Source organism: Microcaecilia unicolor, unplaced genomic scaffold, assembly GCF_901765095.1.
Source record: "Microcaecilia unicolor unplaced genomic scaffold, aMicUni1.1, whole genome shotgun sequence".
NCBI lineage: Eukaryota > Metazoa > Chordata > Amphibia > Gymnophiona > Siphonopidae > Microcaecilia > Microcaecilia unicolor.
Window position 1 is genome coordinate 222,715 of NW_021963069.1, and position 22,800 is coordinate 245,514.

Consider the following 22,800-nt stretch of genomic DNA (forward strand, 5'->3'; position numbering starts at 1 on the left):
CCTCAGAGGCCTCTATCAGGTCTGACTGCAAATACAGTGGCAGCGCTGGTGCGATAACAAAGGCAGCGAACTTTTAATCATTGGTCACAAAAACTCATTTTTTTTTATTTAAATTTTGATTTTTCTTTCTAAGTGCTTGAGGAACACCCGAACAGTGCAGCACTTATCTTAATGTAATATCTATAAATAGCGTGATGCACATAACAAAGAACTTTGAACTGTATTCTACTCTGCACTGACAACCAGTGTAACTGTCTCAAAATCGGAGTTTGCAGATCATTTGCCCTGTTGTTTTCTCTAACCCTGGTCTTTGCTGTTCCAAGATAAAGAGCATTGCAGTAGTCCAATCGTGACAGCACCATACTCTGGATAACCCCACAGAAATCATAGGGTGTCAGCTTGTGGCATATGTTTTAAAATCCAGCATGGTTTAATTTTGTTTTTGTGAGTATTATCTTATTGTGTTATATTGTTATTATTCTGTTCTGTCCCTTATTATTTTGCTTTTATTGTGATCTGTTTCGAAATGTTTAAAGGACGGAGTGTAGTTAGTATGAAGCCACATATGCCTTGGGGAGGAGAATGTCATGAGTTGATAGCTAAAATTGTAATACTGCTATTATGGGTTTTTTGGGGGTTTTTTCTGATGTGTGCTCCTTCCTATTGCAGATTTTTATAGAAAAGCAAAAAGGAGAAATCCTGGGTGTGGTGATTGTGGAATCTGGCTGGGGATCCATCTTACCTACGGTTATTATTGCCAATATAATGCACGGAGGACCTGCAGAGAAATCAGGAAGACTCAATATTGGGGACCAGATTATGTCAATTAATGGCACCAGTTTGGTGGGCCTGCCACTATCAACCTGTCAGAGCATCATTAAGGTACAAAGCTGTCAGTTTATATGTAGCAGAGTTTAGAAGGCCATTTTATAATGTAATTTCAATGCGTATGTGGCTACCTCTGCTCCTAAGTAACCTGTGATAAAATAAACCAGCTGGTGTAAAAATACATGCCATGACATGATGGCACGTATTTTGCCAGTGTGCAAAGGGCAGACTTTGGCTGGAGCTTGGGCAGAGTTGGCACATACATGCATAGATTATGTAATAACTCTTTCTGTGCATGTAGGTGCCTTCATTCACACCAACTGTGGAGTAGGTGTAAGTGATCATGCTCATATTCTATTCCAGCATTTATATCCCACTTAAATCAGCTGTGGAAACAAAGCTGGTTACATAATGTCTAAATCCACATAAGCATTATAACGTTTTGTAATTAAAACAATGTTCAAAATACAAGAATCAGCAAACTGTCTCATAGAATAGAATCAAAGTAAAAAGAGAGATTTTCAAGACTTTGTGAAATTGAAAATAAGTAGGCAAAGACCGAATTTGAACAGGCAATAGATTCCATATCTTACTAGATTGGTAGTTAAAAGAATTATCATGAAAGCACTTTAATTGAAGATTTTTCACAGATGGAAAACCTAGTTTAAGTACGGGGTTAGAACGAGATGCCAACCAAGAAGAAGGGAAGGTTAGCAACTCTACAAGAGAATAAGGATTCTACCACATATATAAGTATTTTATTTACTTTAAAAATGTATAAACCGCTCTATTTCACGATTCTATGTGGTTTCACATTCTAACATAAAATTAAAAACATTCTAATCTAAAATTAGCATTGACCACTAGAACAAAACATATATATACATGCAGCAGTTAAATATGATAGTTCTCCATCACAGACACCTGGACATGGCTATATTAGGCATATGCAGCACTGTACAAACACATGTGAGAAATGTAGTCTTTGTTTTTAAAATTGTTGCTATCCTCACCCCTCTCTAAATAATCTGGCCTGTAAAAGAGTACCCTCTTAAAGTTCACAGTTGCTGGCAAAAGAATTTATTGACTAGTAAAAAAAGGCCTGTTTCTGACACAAATGAAACAGGCGCTAGCAAGGTTTTCCTCAGCTCCCCTGCAGCCACCCATGTCCAGCGACCCCCTGCCCCCCCCCCCTGCAGCCACCCATGTCCAGCGACCCTCCTCTTTCCTCTGCCCCCCCTGCAGCCACCCATGTCCAGCGACCCTCCTCTGGACATGGATCAGCTGTGAGGCATGTTTCCCCCCCTCCCCAGTTCTGAAGTTGACATCATAATGGCTACGGTGATGTCAGCCTGATCTACGGAGCCTAGCAGACCAACTCGGAATGAGCCATGGTCCCAGGCAGCAAGTCAGAACGTTGGAGGTGAGAATCTAATATAAAGAGTAGTTACTTACCTGTAACAGGTGTTCTCCGAAGACAGCAGGCTGCATATTCTCACAAGTGGGTGACGCCACGTCGGCCCCGGAGGATTTTAAAGCAAAATCTCAAAATCTCTTTACGGCGTTCCGTCGCACGAGCGATCGTACTGCGCATGTGCGCACACCTCTTCCCGCTCGCCGTGCGGACACGCCCCTCAGTTAAATCCAAAAGATGGAGGAGACAACTCCAAAAGGGGAAGGTGGGAGGGTTTGTGAGAATATGCAGCCTGCTGTCTTCGGAGAACACCTGTTACAGGTAAGTAACTACTCTTTCTCCAAAGACAAGCAGGCTGATATTCTCACAAGTGGGGTATCCCTAGCTTCCAGGCTTACACAACACAACAAACAGTGGTCAATTGAGTCTCGCAACGGCGAGGCCAGAATAAAATTGACCTGAAAAGAAGAAATATCTAAATGAGTGTAGCCTGGAACAGAACAAAAATGGGCTTAGGAGGGTTGGAGTTGGATTCTAAACCCCAAAGAAGTTCTGCAGCCCCGACTGCCTAAACCGACTGACGAGTCGGCTATTGCTGAAGGCAGTAGTAAGATGAAAATGTGTGGACTGATGACCACACCGCAGCTTTGCAGATCTCTTCAATAGTGACTGATCTTAGATGAGCCACCGACTCAGCCATGGCTCTAATTTTGTGAGCCGTGACATGGCCTTCTAGAGTCAGTCCAGCTTGGACAAAAATGAAGGAGATGCACTCTGCTATCCAAGAAGAAATTATGCAGTTTCCGACAGCAACTGGCATTAAAAGAAATAAACAACTGGGCGGACCGTCCGAGGGAGCTCGTCTGCTCCACGCAAAAAGTGCGGAGCTTGCTTCTCCAGGGCTTGTAAGATGAGGGAGAAAGAATGTTGGCAAGACAACTGACTGGATCAGCTGGTACTCTGATACCAGCACCAGTAAGAACTTTGTCTGCATGCAGAGAACTACTCTGTTAAGATGAGAAGTAAGGAAAGGCGCTTGAGCTACTAGAGACCGAAGCTCACCGACCTTACGAGTTGAAGGAACAGCCACTAAGGAAAACGACCTTCCAGGTCCAATACTTCAGATGGCAGGAATCCAGTGGCCCGAATTGAGCTTGCAGCAGCTGGATGAAAACGACATTGGAACCCCAAGATACTGGATAAGGAGTGATAGGAACTCTGACCGAAGCATAAGAGCCAACTGTCAAAATTATTGTGGGTGCTAAGCCCAAGAGAAATAATCTCCCCTAGACACATACAAGGAATTCTCTCAATATTGGGGGAGAGATAAACCTCTCGTGAAGTGGACAGCTAAAGGCTGACTTTTCACACGTTGATGATAAGCTCTATTGCACAAAGATGAATACTGACAGAGTTGGTCTTGAGACCAGACTCAGACAGGTGTAGAAAGAACTCAAGCAAGGTCTGTATAAGACAAGATGCAGGATCTAGGGCCTTGCTGTCACACTAGACGGCAAACCTCTTCCATGAAAAAGAATAACACCTCTTTGTGAAATCTTTTCTGAAAGCAAGCAAGAGTCGGGAGACACTCTGGAAAACTCAACGAAACCCCACTCTCAACATCCAGACCGTGTGAGCCAGAGATTGGAGGTTGGGATGTAGAAGTGCCCCCTCGTTCTGCGTAATGAGAGCTGGAAACATTCCAACTCCAGAAGAAGAGGGAATCCTATCTGACGCAGCTAGAAAAGAGCAATCAGAATCATGGCTCCACAATCTTGCTTGAGAAACAGCAAAGTCTTTTCCACCAGATGTATGGGAGGATACGCATACGGAAAACCTGTCTCCCAAAGAAGGAGAAAGGCATCCGATGGTAGCCTGCCGTGAACCTGCAGCCTGGAACAGAACTGAGGGACTTTGCGATTGGACTAAGTAGCAAAAGATCCACTGAGGGGTCTTTCGAACTATAGGCATGCTCAACTGTAGCATTATCCTGCTCAGCCTGTCGGCCAGACTGCTGTTTACGCCAATTAGATAAGTGGCTTGGAGGAAAACATGCCGCATTGCGGGCCCACCGCTACATCTGCATGGCATCCTAACTCAGAGGGCAAGATCCAGTACTCCTTTGTTATCGAGTACATCACAACCCGATTGTTTGTTGAATTAAAATAATTTGGTTGGATAGCCAGGAGGGATGCAACCTTCGTCAGCAGCTTTTGACTGAGTAAGATGCCTCAGAATCAAAATAGAGAGAATTAACTACCTCTGAGGGGAATACCGAAGACTGGCGAACAGTCGGGTTACATCCTCTAGATACCCTAAACTTGATACCACTGGGAAGCTAGGATGCACTGAGCGGATGTCATGTGCAAAAGTGCCATGGGAGTTACATGAACTGCGGAAGCCATGTGTCTAGAAGTCTCAATATGTACTGTGCTGTAATCTGTTGAGACGGGCAATCATCGTGTTAAGGGAACACATGCACTCCCAGTCCATGAAGATACGCTGCAACAACAGCCAGGCACTAGGAAAAAACATACTCTGGATGCAAAGAGAGTATAAGTATCCTGTAAATCCAGAGAGCATAACCATCGTTTTCCTGAAGTATGGGAAGAAGGATGCCCAGGGAAAGCATCCTGAACCAAATCTGTTTAGGCCCCTTATGTCTATGATGGGACGCAACCCACAAAGAAAGACCTGGAATAGAATCTCAACCCTTCTTGCCCTGGTGGAACGGGCTCGACTGCATTGGCGCTGAGAAAAGCAGAGAGTTCCTCTGCAAGTACTCACTTTTGATGGAAGCTAAAGGATTAAGCTTCCAATGAACAATGTGGAGGTTTGATTCAGATTGAGAATGTATCCTAACTGGACTAGTTGAAAAACCCCACCGGTTGGAGGATAAAGAAGTCACCTTTGGTGGAGAAAATGTAAACTTCCCCCCGACAGGCAGAATGGCCGGTACGGACATTTTTTTTTTTTTTTTTTTTTAGTGGCTATACTGAATTGGAGCCAGTCAAAAACCCCTCTGTTTCCTGGGGAATAGCTGCAGGGGCCTGATTAGGTGCACGCCGCTGACTAGAACGAGCGTGCTGAGGCATAGCCCGAACCGGCTGTCGAGAAGTAGGAGTATAGGTACGACCCCTTAAGGCACAAGGAAAACTACTCCTCTCTCTAAAGAACTTCCAAGATGAGGAAGTGTATGTACAGCATATCTACAGTTTTCTGCTGAGTCTCCTCCTCCAGGAGAGGGGCACACAGTCATGAGAGTCTGCGCATCACTGTACCTAGAGCAGAAATCTAGGTGTTACATTACAAGTGTCGAAAATGCCCTTGGACAGGAACCTGCGACACACCGTGTGCTACCTGACCACTTGGTGAAAAGGTCTAGCCTACTCCGGTGGGAATGCTCGTAAAGATCTGACAAGACTTGATTTGGGATGCGATCATGCCAGCCTGGTACGCCATTCTCCAAAAGAGGCTAAGGATGTATGCTCTGGCCCCGGGGGCGCCGAAGTAAGTTCTTAGAACTCTATCTGTTCTGAGTGCAGAAGACTCAGGTGAAGATAGTAGTCCAGGACCTCTAGCATCTGGGCATTGGGATTCACAATCTCCACTGTAATGTCAGATGACCATCATTGACTGAACTAACTACTCAAACAGAGCAGCTCAGATCCAAACACGTCGATATGGAGGCTACTATGGGTCGAGAAGTTGCCCCAGTAGGGTGCGAACACCCATACCAGAGGCAGCATCGGTGAAGGAGACCAGGTGAAAAGCCAGATGCCGCAGGAGGCGGTAGCACCCATGGCATCCAATGGTAACCCATGGTCCCGAAGCCAAGGACAAAGTCTGGAAATGCAAGGGAATCGAAAACCAGACTGCTAGACCATGGCACCGACGGTACCGATGATACACATGGTACCGATGATACACATGGTACCGATGGTACCCATGGTACTTGGTACCGATGATAGTCATGGTATCTGGTATCGATGGTACCCATGATACCTGGTACCGATGGTAGCCATGACATGTGGTACCAATGGTACCCATGATATCCGGCACCAACAGCACCGACGAGTACCGATGGTACACATGGCATCGACGGTGCTCATGACACCTGGTACCAATGGCACCCATGGCACCGATGGTACCTGGTCATGATATCTGGTATCGATGGTACTCATGTGCCGACGGCATCCATGATACCTGATACCCATGTATCCCACGGTACCGACGATACCTGATACTATGGTACCGATGGTAGTCATGATACTCGGTACCGAATGGGCGATGATACCTGGTACCGATAGTCGATGGTGCCCATGATACCTGGTGCTGATGGTGCCCATGATTCCCGGTACCGACAGCACCCATGGCACCGATGACACTCGGCATCAACGGCACCCCATGGTACCGATGATACCCGGTGCCGACGGGACCCATGGTACCGATGATACCCAGTTACCGACGGGACCCATGACACCGACCATGGTACCAATGTAGTTGGTATCGATACTCCTCGGTACCGACGCACCGATGATATTCGGTACCGACAGTATCCATGGCACCGATGATACTCGGTACCGACGGCACTCATGGCACCGATGATACCCGGTACCGACAGCACCCATGGCACCGATGACACTCGGCATCGACGGCACCCATGGTACCGATGATACCCGGTGCCGACGGGACCCATGGTACCGATGATACCTGGTACCGACGTACCGGTGCATCGCCGTCCAATGCCAGGATACCTCCATAACAGAGGGAGCAACGCTCTCGGCACCCGACTGATGTCTGAAGCCCGGATACCTCCATAACCGAGGGAGCAAAGCTCTGGGCATCTCCTTTGGGCATCCCTGGCAGAGTAGAATACGTCTCGTTTCTTTGAGACACTACTTGCGCTCACAGGGAGATGATCCGGCCCAAGACACATCCGCCGATGCGCCCGAATGACCTGCCAAGCAGGAGGCGCCGAGGCAGGTGGAGACCTATTCGATGCATAACTATACCCAGCGTGCATCGGTCTCTGTCGGACTCCAGAATGATCTCCTTTGGGCATCCCTGGCAGAGTAGAATACGTCTCGTTTCTTTGAGACACTACTTGCGCTTCACAGGAGATGATCCGGCCCAAGACACATCCTCCGATGCGCCCGAATGACCTGCAGAGCAGGAGGCGCCGAGGCGGGTGGAGACTCACTTCAAAGGTTACACCACTGATATTGTGTCACCAGGTTGCCCATTCAGTGGCTGACCAGGGATGCACCTGCTTAGGTTCCTGGTTTTTCCTGTGACATACACCTTTACCACTTGTTGGGGCTTAAAGACAGTGGTGTGCTGGAGCAGGCTGTCACAGCTCTGGAGAGCCATTTGTAAAGTTTTAATAAATGGATCCTAAAAATGTGGGCTTGTTTAGTTTGCTGGCTATAGAGAGCCCACAGATAACAATATACCAGCACTTTCAAGAAAAAGAAAAGAGAAGCTTATATGCTTTGTTCAGGCACAGCCCCTTGTGACTCTGGCAATTACTTAAATTTTTTCTTGCCTCAGGTACAAAAATACCTGTATATATAAGCCACAATGAGCCTGCCATGAAAAGTACAAATGAAAAAATAAAAAAGAGATTTAACTCCGAAGACCTGAAGAAAACACGAAGCCCTAACGAACTCCGTGTCTCCTCAGACGCGGAAAAGAAAAACTGAGGGGCGTGTCCGCACGGCGAGCGGGAAGAGGTGTGCGCACATGCGCAGTACGACGCTCGCGCGACGGAACGCCGTAAAGAGATTTTGAGATTTTGCTTTAAAATCCTCCGGGGCCGACGTGGCGTCACCCACTTGTGAGAATATCAGCCTGCTTGTCTTGGAGAATAAACGCACCGTGAACGTTCTGAAGACAACGTTCTGAAGTCACTCAAAACACTTCCTGAAGGGTTCGTGGATTCATGGTGTGAAGCCACCCAGCCGTCTCTTGCCCCGCCCTCGCGTCAAACGTCATGACGTCGAAGGCGGGAAAAAAAAAAAACGGATCGCGAGGGCGGAAAAACCAAACAAACAAACTGATTGCACCCACGCACGGTGCGTTTTAATATATTAGATTTACCTCCGTGGTGGCGGTTCCGGCAGCGCAGCGTCAGGGAAGGAGGCGGCGCTCCCGACGTCTCTAGCCTTCCCTTCGCTGTGTTCCGCCTTCTTCTGACGTCAGGATGACATCAGAAGAAGGCGGAACAAAGCGAAGGGAAGGCTAGATGTCGGGAGCGCCGCCTCCTTCCCTGATGCTGCGCTGCCGGAACCGCCACCACGGAGGTAAATTTAAAAAGAAAAACAAAAGAAAAGGGATGTTGGGGGGGGAGAGAAGAGGGTGGGCAGTAAAGTTGAACAATGGGCGCAGGAGGGCAGGGGAGAGAAACGACAGCATGGATGCGAAGGGGGGGGGGCATGGATGCGAAGGGGAGGGGAAGAAGAGGGCGGGCCAGGCTGGGACATGGGAGAGAGAGGAGCATGGATGCGAGGGGGGGTCATGGAAGGAAGAGAGGGGAATTGCTGGAAAAGGAAGAATGGAGGGAGCAGGGGACAGAGGAGCATGGATTGGGAGGGCAGGCCTCAGGGAGAGAGGGAAATTGCTGGAAAGGGATGAATGGAGGGGGCAGGGGGACAGAGGAGCATGGATGGGCATGGAGTGGGAGGGCAGGGCTCAGGGAGAGAGGGAATGCTGGAAAGGGATGAATGGAGGGGGCAGGGGACAGAGGAGCATGGATGGGCATGGATTGGGAGGGCAGGGCTCAGGGAGAGAGGGGAATTGCTGGATAGGGATGAATGGAGGGGACAGATGGGCATGGATGGATATGGATTGCAGGGCAGGGCTCAGGGAGAGAGGGGAATTGCTGAATAGGGATGAATGGAGGGGGCAGGTGACAGAGGAGCATGGATGGGCATGATTGGGAGGGCAGGGCTCAGGGAGAGAGGGGAATTGCTGGATAGGGATGAATGGAGGGGACAGATGGGCATGGATGGATATGGATTGCAGGGCAGGGCTCAGGGAGAGAGGGGAATTGCTGGATAGGGATGAATGGAGGGGGCAGGTGACAGAGGAGCATGGATGGGCATGGATTGGGAGGGCAGGGCTCAGGGAGAGAGGGGAATTGCTGGAAAAGGATGAATGGAGGGGGCAGGGGACAGATGGGCATGGATTGGGAGGGCAGGGCTCACACTCTCTCTCTCATATACAATGTCTTTCTGACTCTCACTCTCACACACTCTGTCTCACACTGTATCACATTCACTCTCTATGTGCCACACAGTCACTCACACACTCGCTTGGTCTCATACACTCACTCTCACAGAGAATCTGTGTCTCACACACACTCTCTCTCTCGCACACACACACACACTCTCACACTGTGTCTCACATACACACTCTGCACACACTCATTCTCACACACACACCTCTCTCACAAACACACTCACACCCAGAACTCACTCTCTCTCTCACACACACACAACACACTCACACTTTCACTCTGACTCTCACACAGTCACTCTCAACATACACTCTCCCAAACATACACACTCCAAGGAAAACCTTGCTAGCGCCCGTTTCATTTGTGTCAGAAACGGGCCTTTTTTTTACTAGTTATTATATAGGAAGAGTTTGTCCAGTGTGCCTTTAGATCCTCTGCTATGTTTTATTAGATCAGAACTCTTTATGGATGAATTAAACCCATGTCATTTTCCTTATCTCATGCAGGTTCGTTGGTTAATTTCTATTGCTGAGGCAGCCATGTGGCTGAGGTGGTGTAGGAGATCCTGCTTTGGATCCCCTCCCTACCCACCCACCCTCTATTGCAGCTAGTCTGCACTTCGTGGTGCATTTGGAATCCAAGTTTGGATCCCCTGCACCAAGTACCTGGTACTTTGAGAGAACAGCATCAGGCTTGCTGAAAGAAGGCTGCTGTTAGTAATCAAACCACTCAAGTGAATAAAAAAACTGGCACACTGATATGTAAATTGAATAGATCAACCCAATTCAATAAAAGATAACTTGGATTGAAATTACAAGTGGGAGGAAAAACCTCATACTTCTGTGGCCAACCGTAGTCCATCAAATCAGACTACAAAATAAACAAATTAGGGGCCCACAGTTATAAAGTAATCATTGGTTAAAACACCTCCCCAAAATGTCCAATTCAAAATTTGTTACAAATCAAAAGGTAATGTTTATATAAACTGTGTTTCTGTGAACTGCTCAAAAGCGCTTATCTTGAGTCTTGCTAACGTCTGTTCTCAACACTCAGTACTGGTCGGGTCAGAAATCAAGCAGTGAGGTTCCGATGGACCCGTTTCGCTTCTGCTTCCTCTAGAGACCTTCACTGTTCCCCGATATTTCGGAATGAATGTGTAACTAAACAGCCAGCAAGACTCAAGATAAGCGCTTTTGAGCAGTTCACAGAAACACAGTTTATATAACATTACCTTTTGATTTTAACAAATTTTGAATTGGACATTTGGGGAGTGTTTTAACCAATGATTACTTTTATAACTGGGGCCCCTAATTTGCTTATTTTGTAGTTGATTTGATGGACTACGGTTGGCCACAGAAGTATGAGGTTTTTCCTCCCACTTGTAATTTCAATCCAAGTTATCTTTTATTGAATTGGGTTGATCTATTCAATTTACATACCAGTGTGCCAGTTTTTTGATTCACGTGAGTGGTTTGGTGTGCAACACATGAGCATAGTGAATCTGATCTGTCATTATTTCACTTGCTGTTAGTGATCAACCAGCAGTGCTGAGGTTGCTCCATCAGAGAAGATGCTTCTGTCTCTCCCACTGGCTAGGGGGCTCCTAGTTGCTCTGGGCCAGATTATTTAGAGAGGGGGTGAGGATAGCAACAATTTAAAAAACAAAGACTACATTTCTCACATGTGTTTGTACAGTGCTGCATATGCTAATATAGCACTGTAGAAATAATGGAATATCACTTAGCTAAATCCTGTTTGACAGCATGTACAGGCCCAAAAGAGCAGTACTGAAAAACAAAAATGTCTTTTTTTCCACTTCTGATTTCCATTTTTTTTTCTCAAGGACTGTTTAGACCTTTTTCAACGCTCATCCATCACTATTTAGTTAAAGTAAAACAGGGTTGTGCTGTTCTAATGTTTGGCACGTCTGCAGGCATAACACCAAACAGGAGGTCCAGTACAGGAAGTTGAAAAATGGGACCAGTGTTTTAAAAGCTCAGTGCTTGGCTTTATAAGTAGGGCCATATCGAAGGCTGGGTGAGTGGTGCAATCACACAGGGCAAGGGAGACCAGGTGCCAAAATTGGCCTCTGTCCATTGTCTCATCTATTTGGCTGTGGCGCAGGTGGGGGTGAGGCAAGAGGTGACAGAGGGCATGATGAGAGGAAACAATGAAGAATGGACAAGGATCATAGAGTAAGGGTCACATGAAATGATATTCTAAAGCTGCTGCATCAGTTTAAAAATTTTCTAGGCCTTCGTGGTACAGTGGAAGAAAAATCTTTCTGGGAAATGCTTGGATAGAGATGTAAATTTCCAGAGAATTTTGAACTGAGGGGAAAGCTTGGAAATTTGAGAAATAATTAGCAATTATACTCAAGTGACAATATAGTACATAGTGCACACAGACGTGTATTAAATACTTTTTTGAACAATTACTAGGAAATGAGATGCTACTAGGTTATTGGAGGGAAGCAACAAGGGGATGCAACTAGACATCAGTACCTTTTTTTAAGTTGGGAGGAAGGGGAAAAGGGGGGGAGGGTCAGTGCCAACAGACAGAGGGCAGAGATCAAGGCCAATGCAGACCACTGGAAAGTTGTTTGTTTATTTTTTTGTTTTTTTTTATGTCACCCTTCCAGTAGGGGCCTGAGCCAATCACCATTCATACACTGACAGGAAGGGTGACATTTAGCAATGAACTGCAGGTTACTGCTATGATTTTAACACACAAATAATTTGCACACTCATTGAATACTGCATCCCGCAGCCTTTTCCCGGCTGTAATTTTACGGTAGAGCTGCGGCTGTAACGCAAGGCTTGCTTCATCTGCCCCTGAATATTAATGTGTATTGCATGAAAACCAGATGTGGTGAGGGTTCTCAGGGACTGGATTTAGGAATCCCAATTATTTTAGACCAGTGCTTCAAAACCGACTCCTGACGGCCACACCCATCCAGTTGGGTTTTCAGAATATGCATGAGACAGGTTTGCATGCACTGTTTCCATGGTATGCAAACCTATCTCTTGTATATCATTGTGGATATCCTGAAAACCTGGACTGACTGGGTGTGCCCCAAGGACGCGGTTGAGAAGCACTGATCTAGACATCTGAAATCATCTGTTTATAGATTTTTTCAATGAAGATTAGTAGATATCGGGCACTAATTAATTCTTGTTTGTGGCACTTGAAAGGGTTTGAAAAACCAATCAAGAGTTAAACTGAACATTGTGAGATGCCCTCCAGTGACCACTGTCTTGATCAGGAGACCTGACCTCCGATATCAGCTTGGCTTCAGTGTACAGAATGGAATTGTAAGTATCCCTCAGTAAGTGCACAGCTTGGCATAGTTCTGTTTGTGACTGGGAGGAGGTGAGTGAGTAAGCTGGTTGGAAGGATCACACACACTCAGTAAATTCAGTGGAGCTGTGTTCCACTGCCTGTTGGTCAGAGGCAGGGAAGATGTCACTTCCTTTCCAGAAGATTATGCATTGGCCTTGCTAAGATATGTGAGAGACAAGAAAGCATGATACGTCTGTCAAGCTTCTGGTCAAGTGCTGCCCGGGAGGAAAGGTTAGGACAGCCGTTGTAGTTGGTGATTCGATCATTAGGCATATAGATAGCTGGGTGGCTGGTGGACGTGAGGATCGCCTGGTGACTTGCCTGCCTGGTGCGAAGGTGGCGGACCTCATGCGTCACACCTAGATAGGATTTTAGATAGTGCTGGGGAGGAATCGGCTGTCTTGATACATGTGGATACCAATGATGTAGGAAAATGTGGGGGAGAGGTTCTGGAAGCCAAATTTAGGCTCTTAGGTAGAAAGCTCAAATCCAGATCCTCTAGTGTAGCATTTTCTGAAATGCTACCTGTTCCACGCACAGGGCCAAAGAGACAGGCAGAGCTCTGGAGTCTCAATGCGTGGATGAGACGATGGTGCAGGGAGGAGGGTTTTAGATTTGTTAGGAAGTGGGCAACATTCTGGGGAAGGGGGAGCCTATTCCGAAAGGATGAGCTCCACCTTAACCAGGGTGGGACCAGGCTGCTGGTATTGGCATTTAAAAAGGAGATAGAGCAGCTTTTAAACTAGAAACGGGGGAAGGCTGACAGTCGCTCAAAAGCAGGGATAAGGTATCTTGCAAGGATACCTCACAAACAGGGAGATAGGGTTTCTGGATAGTGAGGTTGCACAACAGACTGTGGTAGGCCAGGTGCCCTTAAATACAACCAAAGATCAGACAAAAGGTGGCAACTCATTAGTGTCAAGTACTAAGCATCATGCAAATAGGAACAACAAACATACTCTGAAATGTCTATATGCAAATGCTAGGAGTCTAAGAAATAAGATGGGAGAGTTGGAATCTACTGCACTAAATGAAATATTGGATACTAGTAAAAAAGGCCCGTTTCCGAAACCAATGAACGGGCGCTAGCATGTGGTTTTTTTTGTGTGTGTGTATGTGTCACAGAGTTGTTTTGTGTGTGTGTGTGTGTGTGTGTGTGTGAGTGTGTGAGGGTGCGGTGTGTGTGCAGGTTGTTGATGTGTGTCTTTTTTTTTTGTTTTGTTTTTTGCTTGGTGGTTGGGGGATGTGCTGTGCTGGCAAAGTGGGTTGGATTGGTGTGTGCTTTGAGGGTATGTTTCTGTTGTATTGTGTGTGTGTGGTTTTGTCTGTCAAGGAGGTTTGTGGAGGGGGGTCTTTCTGTTGGTGAAATGTAAATGTGGTTGTAGGGGGGTCAGCCTTTGTTGAGTGTTGTTTTTTTTTCCCCGTGTTTTTTTTTTGTGTTGTGCTGAGGCAGCAGTGTTGTTTTAAATGGGCGGAAGGTAGAGGAGCACGTTCTTTGTCTGTTGGTATTTTTTGGCGTTTCAGGGCTGCTGTAGGGGAATGCTGGAAGAGAAATTTGCTGTTGGAAGCAGCGCCATCTTTTTCCATTGGGCTGGGGTTCTGGGCATCCTGGAGGTGGGGTGACGGCTTGCCTGAGGACGGGGATGGTTGTTTTAAGTTGGCGGAAGGGAGAAGAGCACGGTCTCGGGCCGTCGGGGGGTGATCCGGTATGTTTGGTCCATTTCAGGCGGCTGCAGGGGAATGCTGGAACATTTATGCGCTGAAGGAATCAGCGCCGTCTTTTTCCGGGTGCTCGGGGAATCCCCGAGGTGGGAGACAGCTTGCCTGAGGCTGGGGATGGTTGGGCACGTCCTTGGCCGCTTCGGCAAAAGGGGAAGAGGAAGGGGGTGGGGAGTTACCTGCAGCCGCCTGAGAAACCATGTATTCTTTGTTTGTTTTGTATTATGTAGTTTGCATTTCTGTTGAAGATAAGAGTGGCTGCCTTTCGAATGATGGAGGTGGTGTGTCGGTGTGCGGTTGTTTCGTTAGTTTGGCAGCCACTCTTCAGCGATTCCTAGGCAGGGAAGGAGTACTCCCTCTCCCTTCCTTGGTCGCTGTTTGCTGCTGGCTGGGTCGTGGGTAATCCTTCCAGCTGGCCGGCAGCTTTTCCTGTTCGCCCACGTCCCAGATGGTGATGGGCACGTTGTTTTCCGGCTCCTCTGACTCCATTGTCAAGCGATCCCAAATATAGTCTATAGGCCCTCTGGCACTCTTCAGTACTGGCATTAGGCATTTAAAAGTCCTCCCCCCCCCCCCCCCCCCCCCCCCCCGGTCTATTTTTGCACATACCCACAGCAGGAATATTCTTCTCTCATTCCAGTGGTGGTTCTGTGCTCTCCGTACTGCACAGATAATGAGCCATTCTGCTGGGGAATGCTCCTCCCTTATTGTCACATAGTTTCCTCTGATTGGTCCGTCTTACGTTGCCTAGTGTTGCCTGGGAACGGTGTTGTGATGGTCCTTTGTCTTCAGAATGTTGAGGGTGTTTTTTCTGATTGGTCCGTCATGCGAGGGCGGGGCAGAGAGACATGGTCAGTGTTGTGGCTTCACCACCATGAATCCATGAACCCTTCAGTGAGTGACTGAGTGACTTCAGAACGTTGTCTTCAGAACGTTGAGGGTGAGTTTTATTATAGTAGATAATAGGCATTACTGAGACCTAGTGGAAGGAGGATAACCAGTGGGACACTGTCATACCGGGGGTACAAAGTATATCGTAGTGATAGGGTGGACCGGACTGGTGGAGGGGTAGCATTGTATATTAACGAGAGCCTTGACTCAGATAGATTACAAATTCAGCAGGACACAAATCACACCTTTTGAATCATTGTGGGTTGAAATTCCATGTATAAAGGAAAAAGGACGGGATAGGAGTGTACTACCATCCGCCCTGCCACGATGAGCAGGTAGATGCAGAAATGATAAAAGAAATCAGAGACGCAAACAAAATGGGCAATGTGATAATAATGGGTGACTTCAATTATCCAAATATAGACTGGGTAAATGCAACATCGGGATACGCTAGAGAGGTACAATTCCTTGATGAAATCAGGGACAGCTTTATGGAGCAGCTGGTGCAGGAGCCGACGAGAGAAGGAAAAATTCTAGACTTGGTCCTTAGTGGAGCGCATGATCTGGTGAGGGACGTTATGGTACTGGGGCCGCTTGATAAACAGTGATCATAATATGATCAGTTTTGATATCAACCTTGAAGTAAACTATACACAGGAAGTCAAATATGTTAGCGTTTAACTTTAAAAAAGGAGACTATGATAAAATGAGAACGGTAAAAAAAAACTTAGGGGGGCAACTGAGAGGGTATAAAACTGTACAACAGGCATGGACGCTGTTCAAAAATACCATCCTGGAGGCCCAGGCCAAACATATTCGGCAAATTAGAAAGAAAGACGGAAGTCCAAAAGACAGCGGCGTGGTTGAAAAGTGAGGTGAAGGAAGCTATTAGGGCTAAAAGAAACGCCTTCAGAAAATGGAAGAAGGAAACCATCTGAAAATAACAAGCAGCAGCATAAGGAGTGTCAAAGCAAATGCAAGGCGCAGATAAAGAAGGCAAAGAGGGATTATGAAAAAAAGATAGCATTAAAGGCAAAAAAACATAGCAAAAATTTTTTTTCGGTATATTAAAATCAGGAAGCCGGCAAAAGAATCGGTTGGGCCGCTGGATGACAGAGGGGTAAAAGGGGCGATCAAGGAAGATAAAGACGTAGCGGAGAGATTGAATGAATTCTTTGCTTCGGTCTTCACCGAGGAAGATTTGGGTGGGATACCGGTGTCGGAAATGGTATTTCAAGCGGACGAGTCGGAGAAACTTACTGACTTCACGGTAAACCTGGAGGACGTAATGGGGCAGTTCAGCAAACTGAAGAGTAGCAAATCTCCTGGACTGGATGATATTCATCCTAGAGTACTGTTAGAACTGAAAAATGAGCTTGCGGAGCTACTGTTAGTGACATGCAATTTATCCTTAAAATCGAGCGTGGTACTGGAAGATTGGAGGGTGGCCAATGTAAAGCCGATTTTTAAAAAAGGTTCCAGGGGAGATCCTGGAAATTATAGACCAGTGAGTCTGACGTCGGTGCCGGGGAAAATGGTAGAGGCTATTATCAAAAACAAAATTACAGAGCACATCCGAGGACATGGATTACTGAGACCAAGTCAGAATGGCTTTTGTGTGGGGAAATCTTGCTTGACCAATTTACTTCAATTCTTTGAAGGAGTAAACAAGCATGTGGACAAAGGGGAGCCGGTTGATATCGTGTATCTGGATTTTCAAAAGGCGTTTGACAAGGTACCTCATGAAAGGCTACAGAGGAAATTGGAGGGCCATGGGATAGGAGGAAATGTCTTATTGTGGATTAAAAACTGGTTGAAGGATAGGAAACAGAGAGTGGGGTTAAATGGGCAGTATTCACAATGGAGAAGGGTAGTTAGTGGGGTTCCTCAAGGGTCTGTGCTAGGACAGCTGCTTTTTAATATATTTATAAATGATTTAGAGATGGGAGTAACTAGCGAGGTAATTAAATTTGCTGATGACACAAAGTTATTCAAAGTCGTTAACTTACGACAGGATTGTGAAAAATTACAAGAGGACCTTAGGAGACTGGGCGGCTAAATGGCAGATGACGTTTAATGTGAGCAAGTGCAAGGTGATGCATGTGGGAAAAAAGAACCCGAATTAAAGCTACTTCATGCAAGGTTCCATGTTAGGAGTTACGGACCAAGAAAGGGATCTGGGTGTCATCGTCGATAATACACTGAAACCTTCTGCTCAGTGTGCTGCTGCGGCTAGGAAAGCGAATAGAATGTTGGGTATTATTAGGAAAGGTATGGAAAACGGGTGTGAGGATGTTATAATGCTGTTGTATCGCTCCATGGTGCAACCGCACCTTGAGTATTGTGTTCAATTGTGATCGCCACATCTCAAGAAAGATATAGTAGAAGGGGAAAAGGTGCAGCGAAGGGCGACTAAAATGATAGCGGGGATGGGACGACTTCCCTATGAAGAAAGACTAAGGAGGCTAGGGCTTTTCAGCTTGGAGAAGAGACGGCTGAGGGGAGACATGATAGAGGTATATAAAATAATGAGTGGAGTGGAACAGGTGGATGTGAAGCGTCTGTTCACGCTTTCCAAAAATACTAGGACTAGGGGGCATGTGATGAAACTACAATGTAGTAAATTTAAAACAAATCAGAGAAAATATTTCTTCACGCAATGCATAATTAAACTCTGGAATTCGTTGCCGGAGAACGTGGTGAAGGCGGTTAGCTTAGCAGAGTTTAAAAAGGGGTTAGACGGTTTCCTAAAGAAGAAGTCCATAAACCACTACTAAATGGACTTGGGAAAAATCCACAATTCCAGGAATAACATGTATAGAATGTTTGTACATTTGGGAAGCTCGCCAGGTGCCCTTGGCCTGGATTGGCCGCTGTCGTAGACAGGATGCTGGGCTCGATGGACCCTTGGTCTTTTCCCACTGTGGCATTACTTATGTACTTATGAATCTCTATGTTTTGCACTTGTTTATTTTTGAAAATGGACCAAAAAAAACATCCAAAGCACAAAATCTTATTTGAAACAGTATTAAAAAAAAAAAAAAAAAAAGATATCCGCTTTTCTTTTTTTGAAAATGACCTTATTTCCTATTCAGATTTTGGAGATTTGTGCAAAATGTCCAAAGCCGGACTTAGACGTCATATTGAAAATGCCCTTCCATGTAACTTTGTAAGTCTAAGTGCTTTGAAATTAATTGCCCATTTAATTTCATTCTCTGAGATAGGCCTTTCCAAGATCTCCAATTATGTTTGATCCAAAATTAGGAGATCTGTTATAGATAGATAGATAGACATCTTCTTCCAGGTCATTGTCCTCTGGTGCTCTATGTAGGGAGGTATGACTATATCACAAATCTCGCTATTATTCCTCACCTTGTCATTCATTGGCCATCATAAAGGCAAATTACGCCGGTTCCCCCCCATTGCCTCTCCAGGTTAGCTAGTAGTGCACTATTTGTATTTCCATAACAGTGAGAGAGTAATGTGCATTAAAGAGTGAGGCAGCTAGATTTAGTGGTTGTGATGCAGTGAAGCCTCTGGCTTGGAGATTTGGTGGCGGGGGGGGGGGGGGGGGGGCAGTCTAGACCAGAGAGCTACCAGTTTTTAAGTTTATAAACAGTAGTGAAGTTGTCATATTTCTATTAATACTCTTTTGTTTTTAGCATACCTGACTGGGTTGTGATCAGCATAGTGCATATTTTTACTTAACCTTTAGTTCTCATTTTTGTTCCAGCACTCTCTTTTCATTCCTGATGGATTTGCATATCATTTGCATCAAGTATTACTATAGCTTTTAGCAGATTGTTAAAGTTAACTGTTTACTAAGTTTAGCACACATTTTAACTCACATTTTATTACATCAGCCGTTCTCTTCAAGATTTCTTAAAATGTATATTTTTCTTGCTTTCTTTTATTTGGATTATTTTCTAGGTAAAACTTTATAAATGGAAGAGAGAGAGAGATGTCTTGTCTGTTTGATGGGTCATTTTGCCTTGCCTCTCTCTTCTTTCACGCAATTTTTGTCTATTTTGAATGATGGGAAGATTTCCTTCATCTTCCCAGGCACTGTTCAGCTTTTAATGTGAAGCATGGATGGTACTAGGCACAGGTAAATGGATTTTCTCATTTGCCACATGTGGGTGCAGTGCTTCTCTCTCAAACAAGAACACCAGAATGCTTCTGCAGAAAGTTGTTTTAAAACTTGTAGACTGCGCATTTTTTGTTTTTTAAATTGGATTGTAACTCTTGTGCACTCCTGTCAGATCTGCAGCCTTATGAGGGGGCATCGCAGAGCGAGGTGGCGTCCGCGTTGGCCATCGAATTATTGAAATCAATGGACAGAGCGTTGTAGCAACCCCGCATGAGAAGATTGTACATATCCTCTCCAATGCTGTTGGCGAGGTGAGAGCTGCACTTCATTCTGTACCCAGCACTCCGCAAACCTGTATATTGTCCCATTGTGCTCTGAATTCCAAGGGCCATTCACATGTGAATGAAACAGTGCTCTAGTTAGAGGGGAACTGAAACCATTTTTTTCTGTTTGGTCACAACAACCGAATCTGTGGCCAAAATTCACCACTCGATTTCAGACGAAACCGAAACTGGCCCAAAATGGAACGGTCACCTCCTTTCCTACTTCATTTCCCCGCCCTGAACAGAATGAGCCGCCACCAGCTCAACTGATACATAGGCCTAAGCCCCCCTCTCGAGTCTGCTGTATCATTGGTGGTCTAGAGGGGCAGGAACTGCTGTCCATGCCGGCTCCAATCTCAAAATGGCTGCAGAACCAGCATGGGCAGGAGAAACTGAAGATTGCTTCTGCCCCCCTCTAGACCACCAATGATACGGTAGGCTGGGAGGGGGAAGTTGACAGGGGGCTGGGCAACCGAAAATGCACTGGCATTTTTGGCCAAAACTGAAACAAGACTGAATCTGAATTTTGGGCCAGTTTTGGCACCGAAGCTGAAACTAAAATTCAGTCAACCTCTAGTTCCAGTACTCACCACACTTCTGTTCTGCATGGTGTTCCAGTACTGGGGTAGTCCACATTCTTCTTGCTCTGTTTTGAACATATGTAGTTTTCATTCTTGTCTTTTTCCTGTTTTGGTCTTTATGCTAATGTATGACTTGTTCATGTTCCTGCTTTCCCAGATTCACATGAAGACCATGCCAGCTGCCATGTACAGATTATTGACTGCACAGGAGCAACCGGTTTACATCTAGGGGTACCAGGGGCATCTCACCTTCACGACGTGCATGGAGGACATTTCTCCCTGTTTGTGGTTGTGTTCATCGTGCTGCATCTGCCTGTCTGCAGGAACTACTCTCTTGCACTTTCATCCTCGTTCTCTTTGTTTCTTTCTCTCGATCCTTCACATTGTGGCAGAGAGGAAGAAAATGCCCGCGAGTCTTTGCATCCTTTTTACGTAACGCGTAACCTCATCTCTCCATACAGAAGTAAAATCAGGCAACATTCCAACTAAGACTCACAATAATGAGGAAAGCGATGACGCTGCTATTTTAGGACAAGCCATTGAAAGCATTTGCATATTTGATCATATATTCCTTAAAATGAGCACACAGAGAGACACTGCTATCAAAAAGTACAAACCCTAATTTAAAAAAAATGGTACATGAGGGAGTATATGGTAGTGAAAGACTGCATGGTGTTTTTGTAGTACTCGGTCACCAAGTTTCCATTTTTTAACTTGCCTTTTTAGTGAGGTGAAGAGGAACCTAAATGATTTTTTTCTTTGTCAATGCAGAATTTTTAGTTGACACTTGAATTTTCCACATTCCTCTGCCCATCCCATATTGCTCCCTTCTTTATTTTTAAATTTACTGTAAGAATGCTTTTTTTTTTTTAATGACAGTATTGTATTTATTTTTTTAATAGTATAAAAGGGGAAAGAAGTAGTAGTTTGAAAACTCCTTGGTAATCAAAAATGATTTTCAAATTAACCAGCACAAAGCTCCACACTTGGCAATTTGAAAGCTTCCAGATGAGTGAGGGGGAAACTTAGCACACCCATTGCCCAAACTGGCTCTCCGTGGAGTGTCTGCCAGCATTCCAGATGCTGTCAACCCTACTAGTTAAGCCATATGGAGTCTCAAGGATCAGATGGGAACATCAAGAAGCGCTGTCATTTAAAGAGTTCAGGCTTACAAAAAGCTTTCCATTATTGTTCTGTTCCGCATTAAAACAAAGTAAGAAAAGGAAATTACAGATGTTCTTGCATTACCATTTGTGGAAATTGATTAACCATCTTCAAGAGCATGGAGGAGTGTAGTGAGTAATTTTGAATGTTAGACACATTTAACTAATCCAAAGACCATTTGATTTTTACTGCTCTCTTCTCTCGTTCTGAGGGAATAGGAGGCAAAAAAGGCTACAAATATTTTAGAACATAATCCTGTTCATTCCTCCTCCTCTATACACAGCAGACACAAAACTTCCAATATCTGGTCTGGACATGGTTCAATAAGGAAGTATTAGCAAATGGTGGCCTAGCAATTTATTTATGTATTTATATATTTATTATTTTGTTTATTTGCCTGGGGCCAAGGTGGTAGAGTAAGACAGAGAAAAGCAGTGCACTATCTGTTGTGATGGAGGTGGACGTACAGGGGCCCTTTTACTAAGCTGCGGTAACAGGGGCCCTGCACTAGTAGCGGGCATGTGGTTTTGCTGCACACAGAGTCCCTTTTTACTACATCGGTAAAAAGGTGGGGAAAAAAGAATGGCCATGCGGTAAGTTCACACTTGATGCACAACCAGTCGGGGAGAGCACTTAACCGCCACCCATTGAGGTAACTGCTGCAGTCAAAAAAAAAAACCCAGAATAATTTTACGTAGCACCGGAAATGGCACGCAGTGGGGGCGGAGATGGTGCCAGCATCCGCGTTGGGCCAGCGATAGTTCTGGGTTGTCGCACAGCAACCCTTTAGTTAAAGGGCCCCATAGTTAGTTAACTTGCTACTCAGTTGTGTCTGATGTTGTCAGCATAGGACTAGAGAGGTAACATGGAATAATGTAATGACTGCTTGATTACCAAAAGAGGCACCATGCACCTGTCCTGATGGATAGATATTTAAGGACAAAGATCAAAGGGTATCCATTTGTCTTTAGAAGAAGGGCAGTTGGCATTTTTGTCCATAAAAGGGTGCACTGTGTGACATGAGATGAGCAGTGGAACTGAAGCTACGGTACTACCACCCTTTGGATAACCCTTTTTGGAAACAAGGACCTATTGATATTTTCTTAATCAGAGAGAGCAACTCCTCAGCTACGGTTAAGAAACGAAAGCATTTACTCCAAATGAACAGTACATGCTGGATTTGTTCAAATGTGATACTGGAGTGGCAA

At 45.5% G+C, this 22,800-nt stretch overlaps 1 protein-coding gene across 1 annotated transcript in view; it reads left to right on the plus strand.

The window, feature by feature from the left end:
* Window positions 1-20,952, plus strand: part of LOC115458881 (amyloid-beta A4 precursor protein-binding family A member 1-like) — a 113,364-nt gene extending 92,412 nt beyond the window's left edge. The window contains 5 exon segments of the mRNA XM_030188718.1: window positions 670-882; window positions 12,677-12,796; window positions 19,697-19,710; window positions 19,712-19,835; window positions 20,586-20,952. Of these exon segments, the coding sequence (XP_030044578.1) occupies window positions 670-882; window positions 12,677-12,796; window positions 19,697-19,710; window positions 19,712-19,835; window positions 20,586-20,657 (543 nt within the window). The 3' untranslated portion in view covers window positions 20,658-20,952.
* The last annotated feature ends 1,848 nt before the right edge of the window (window positions 20,953-22,800 follow it).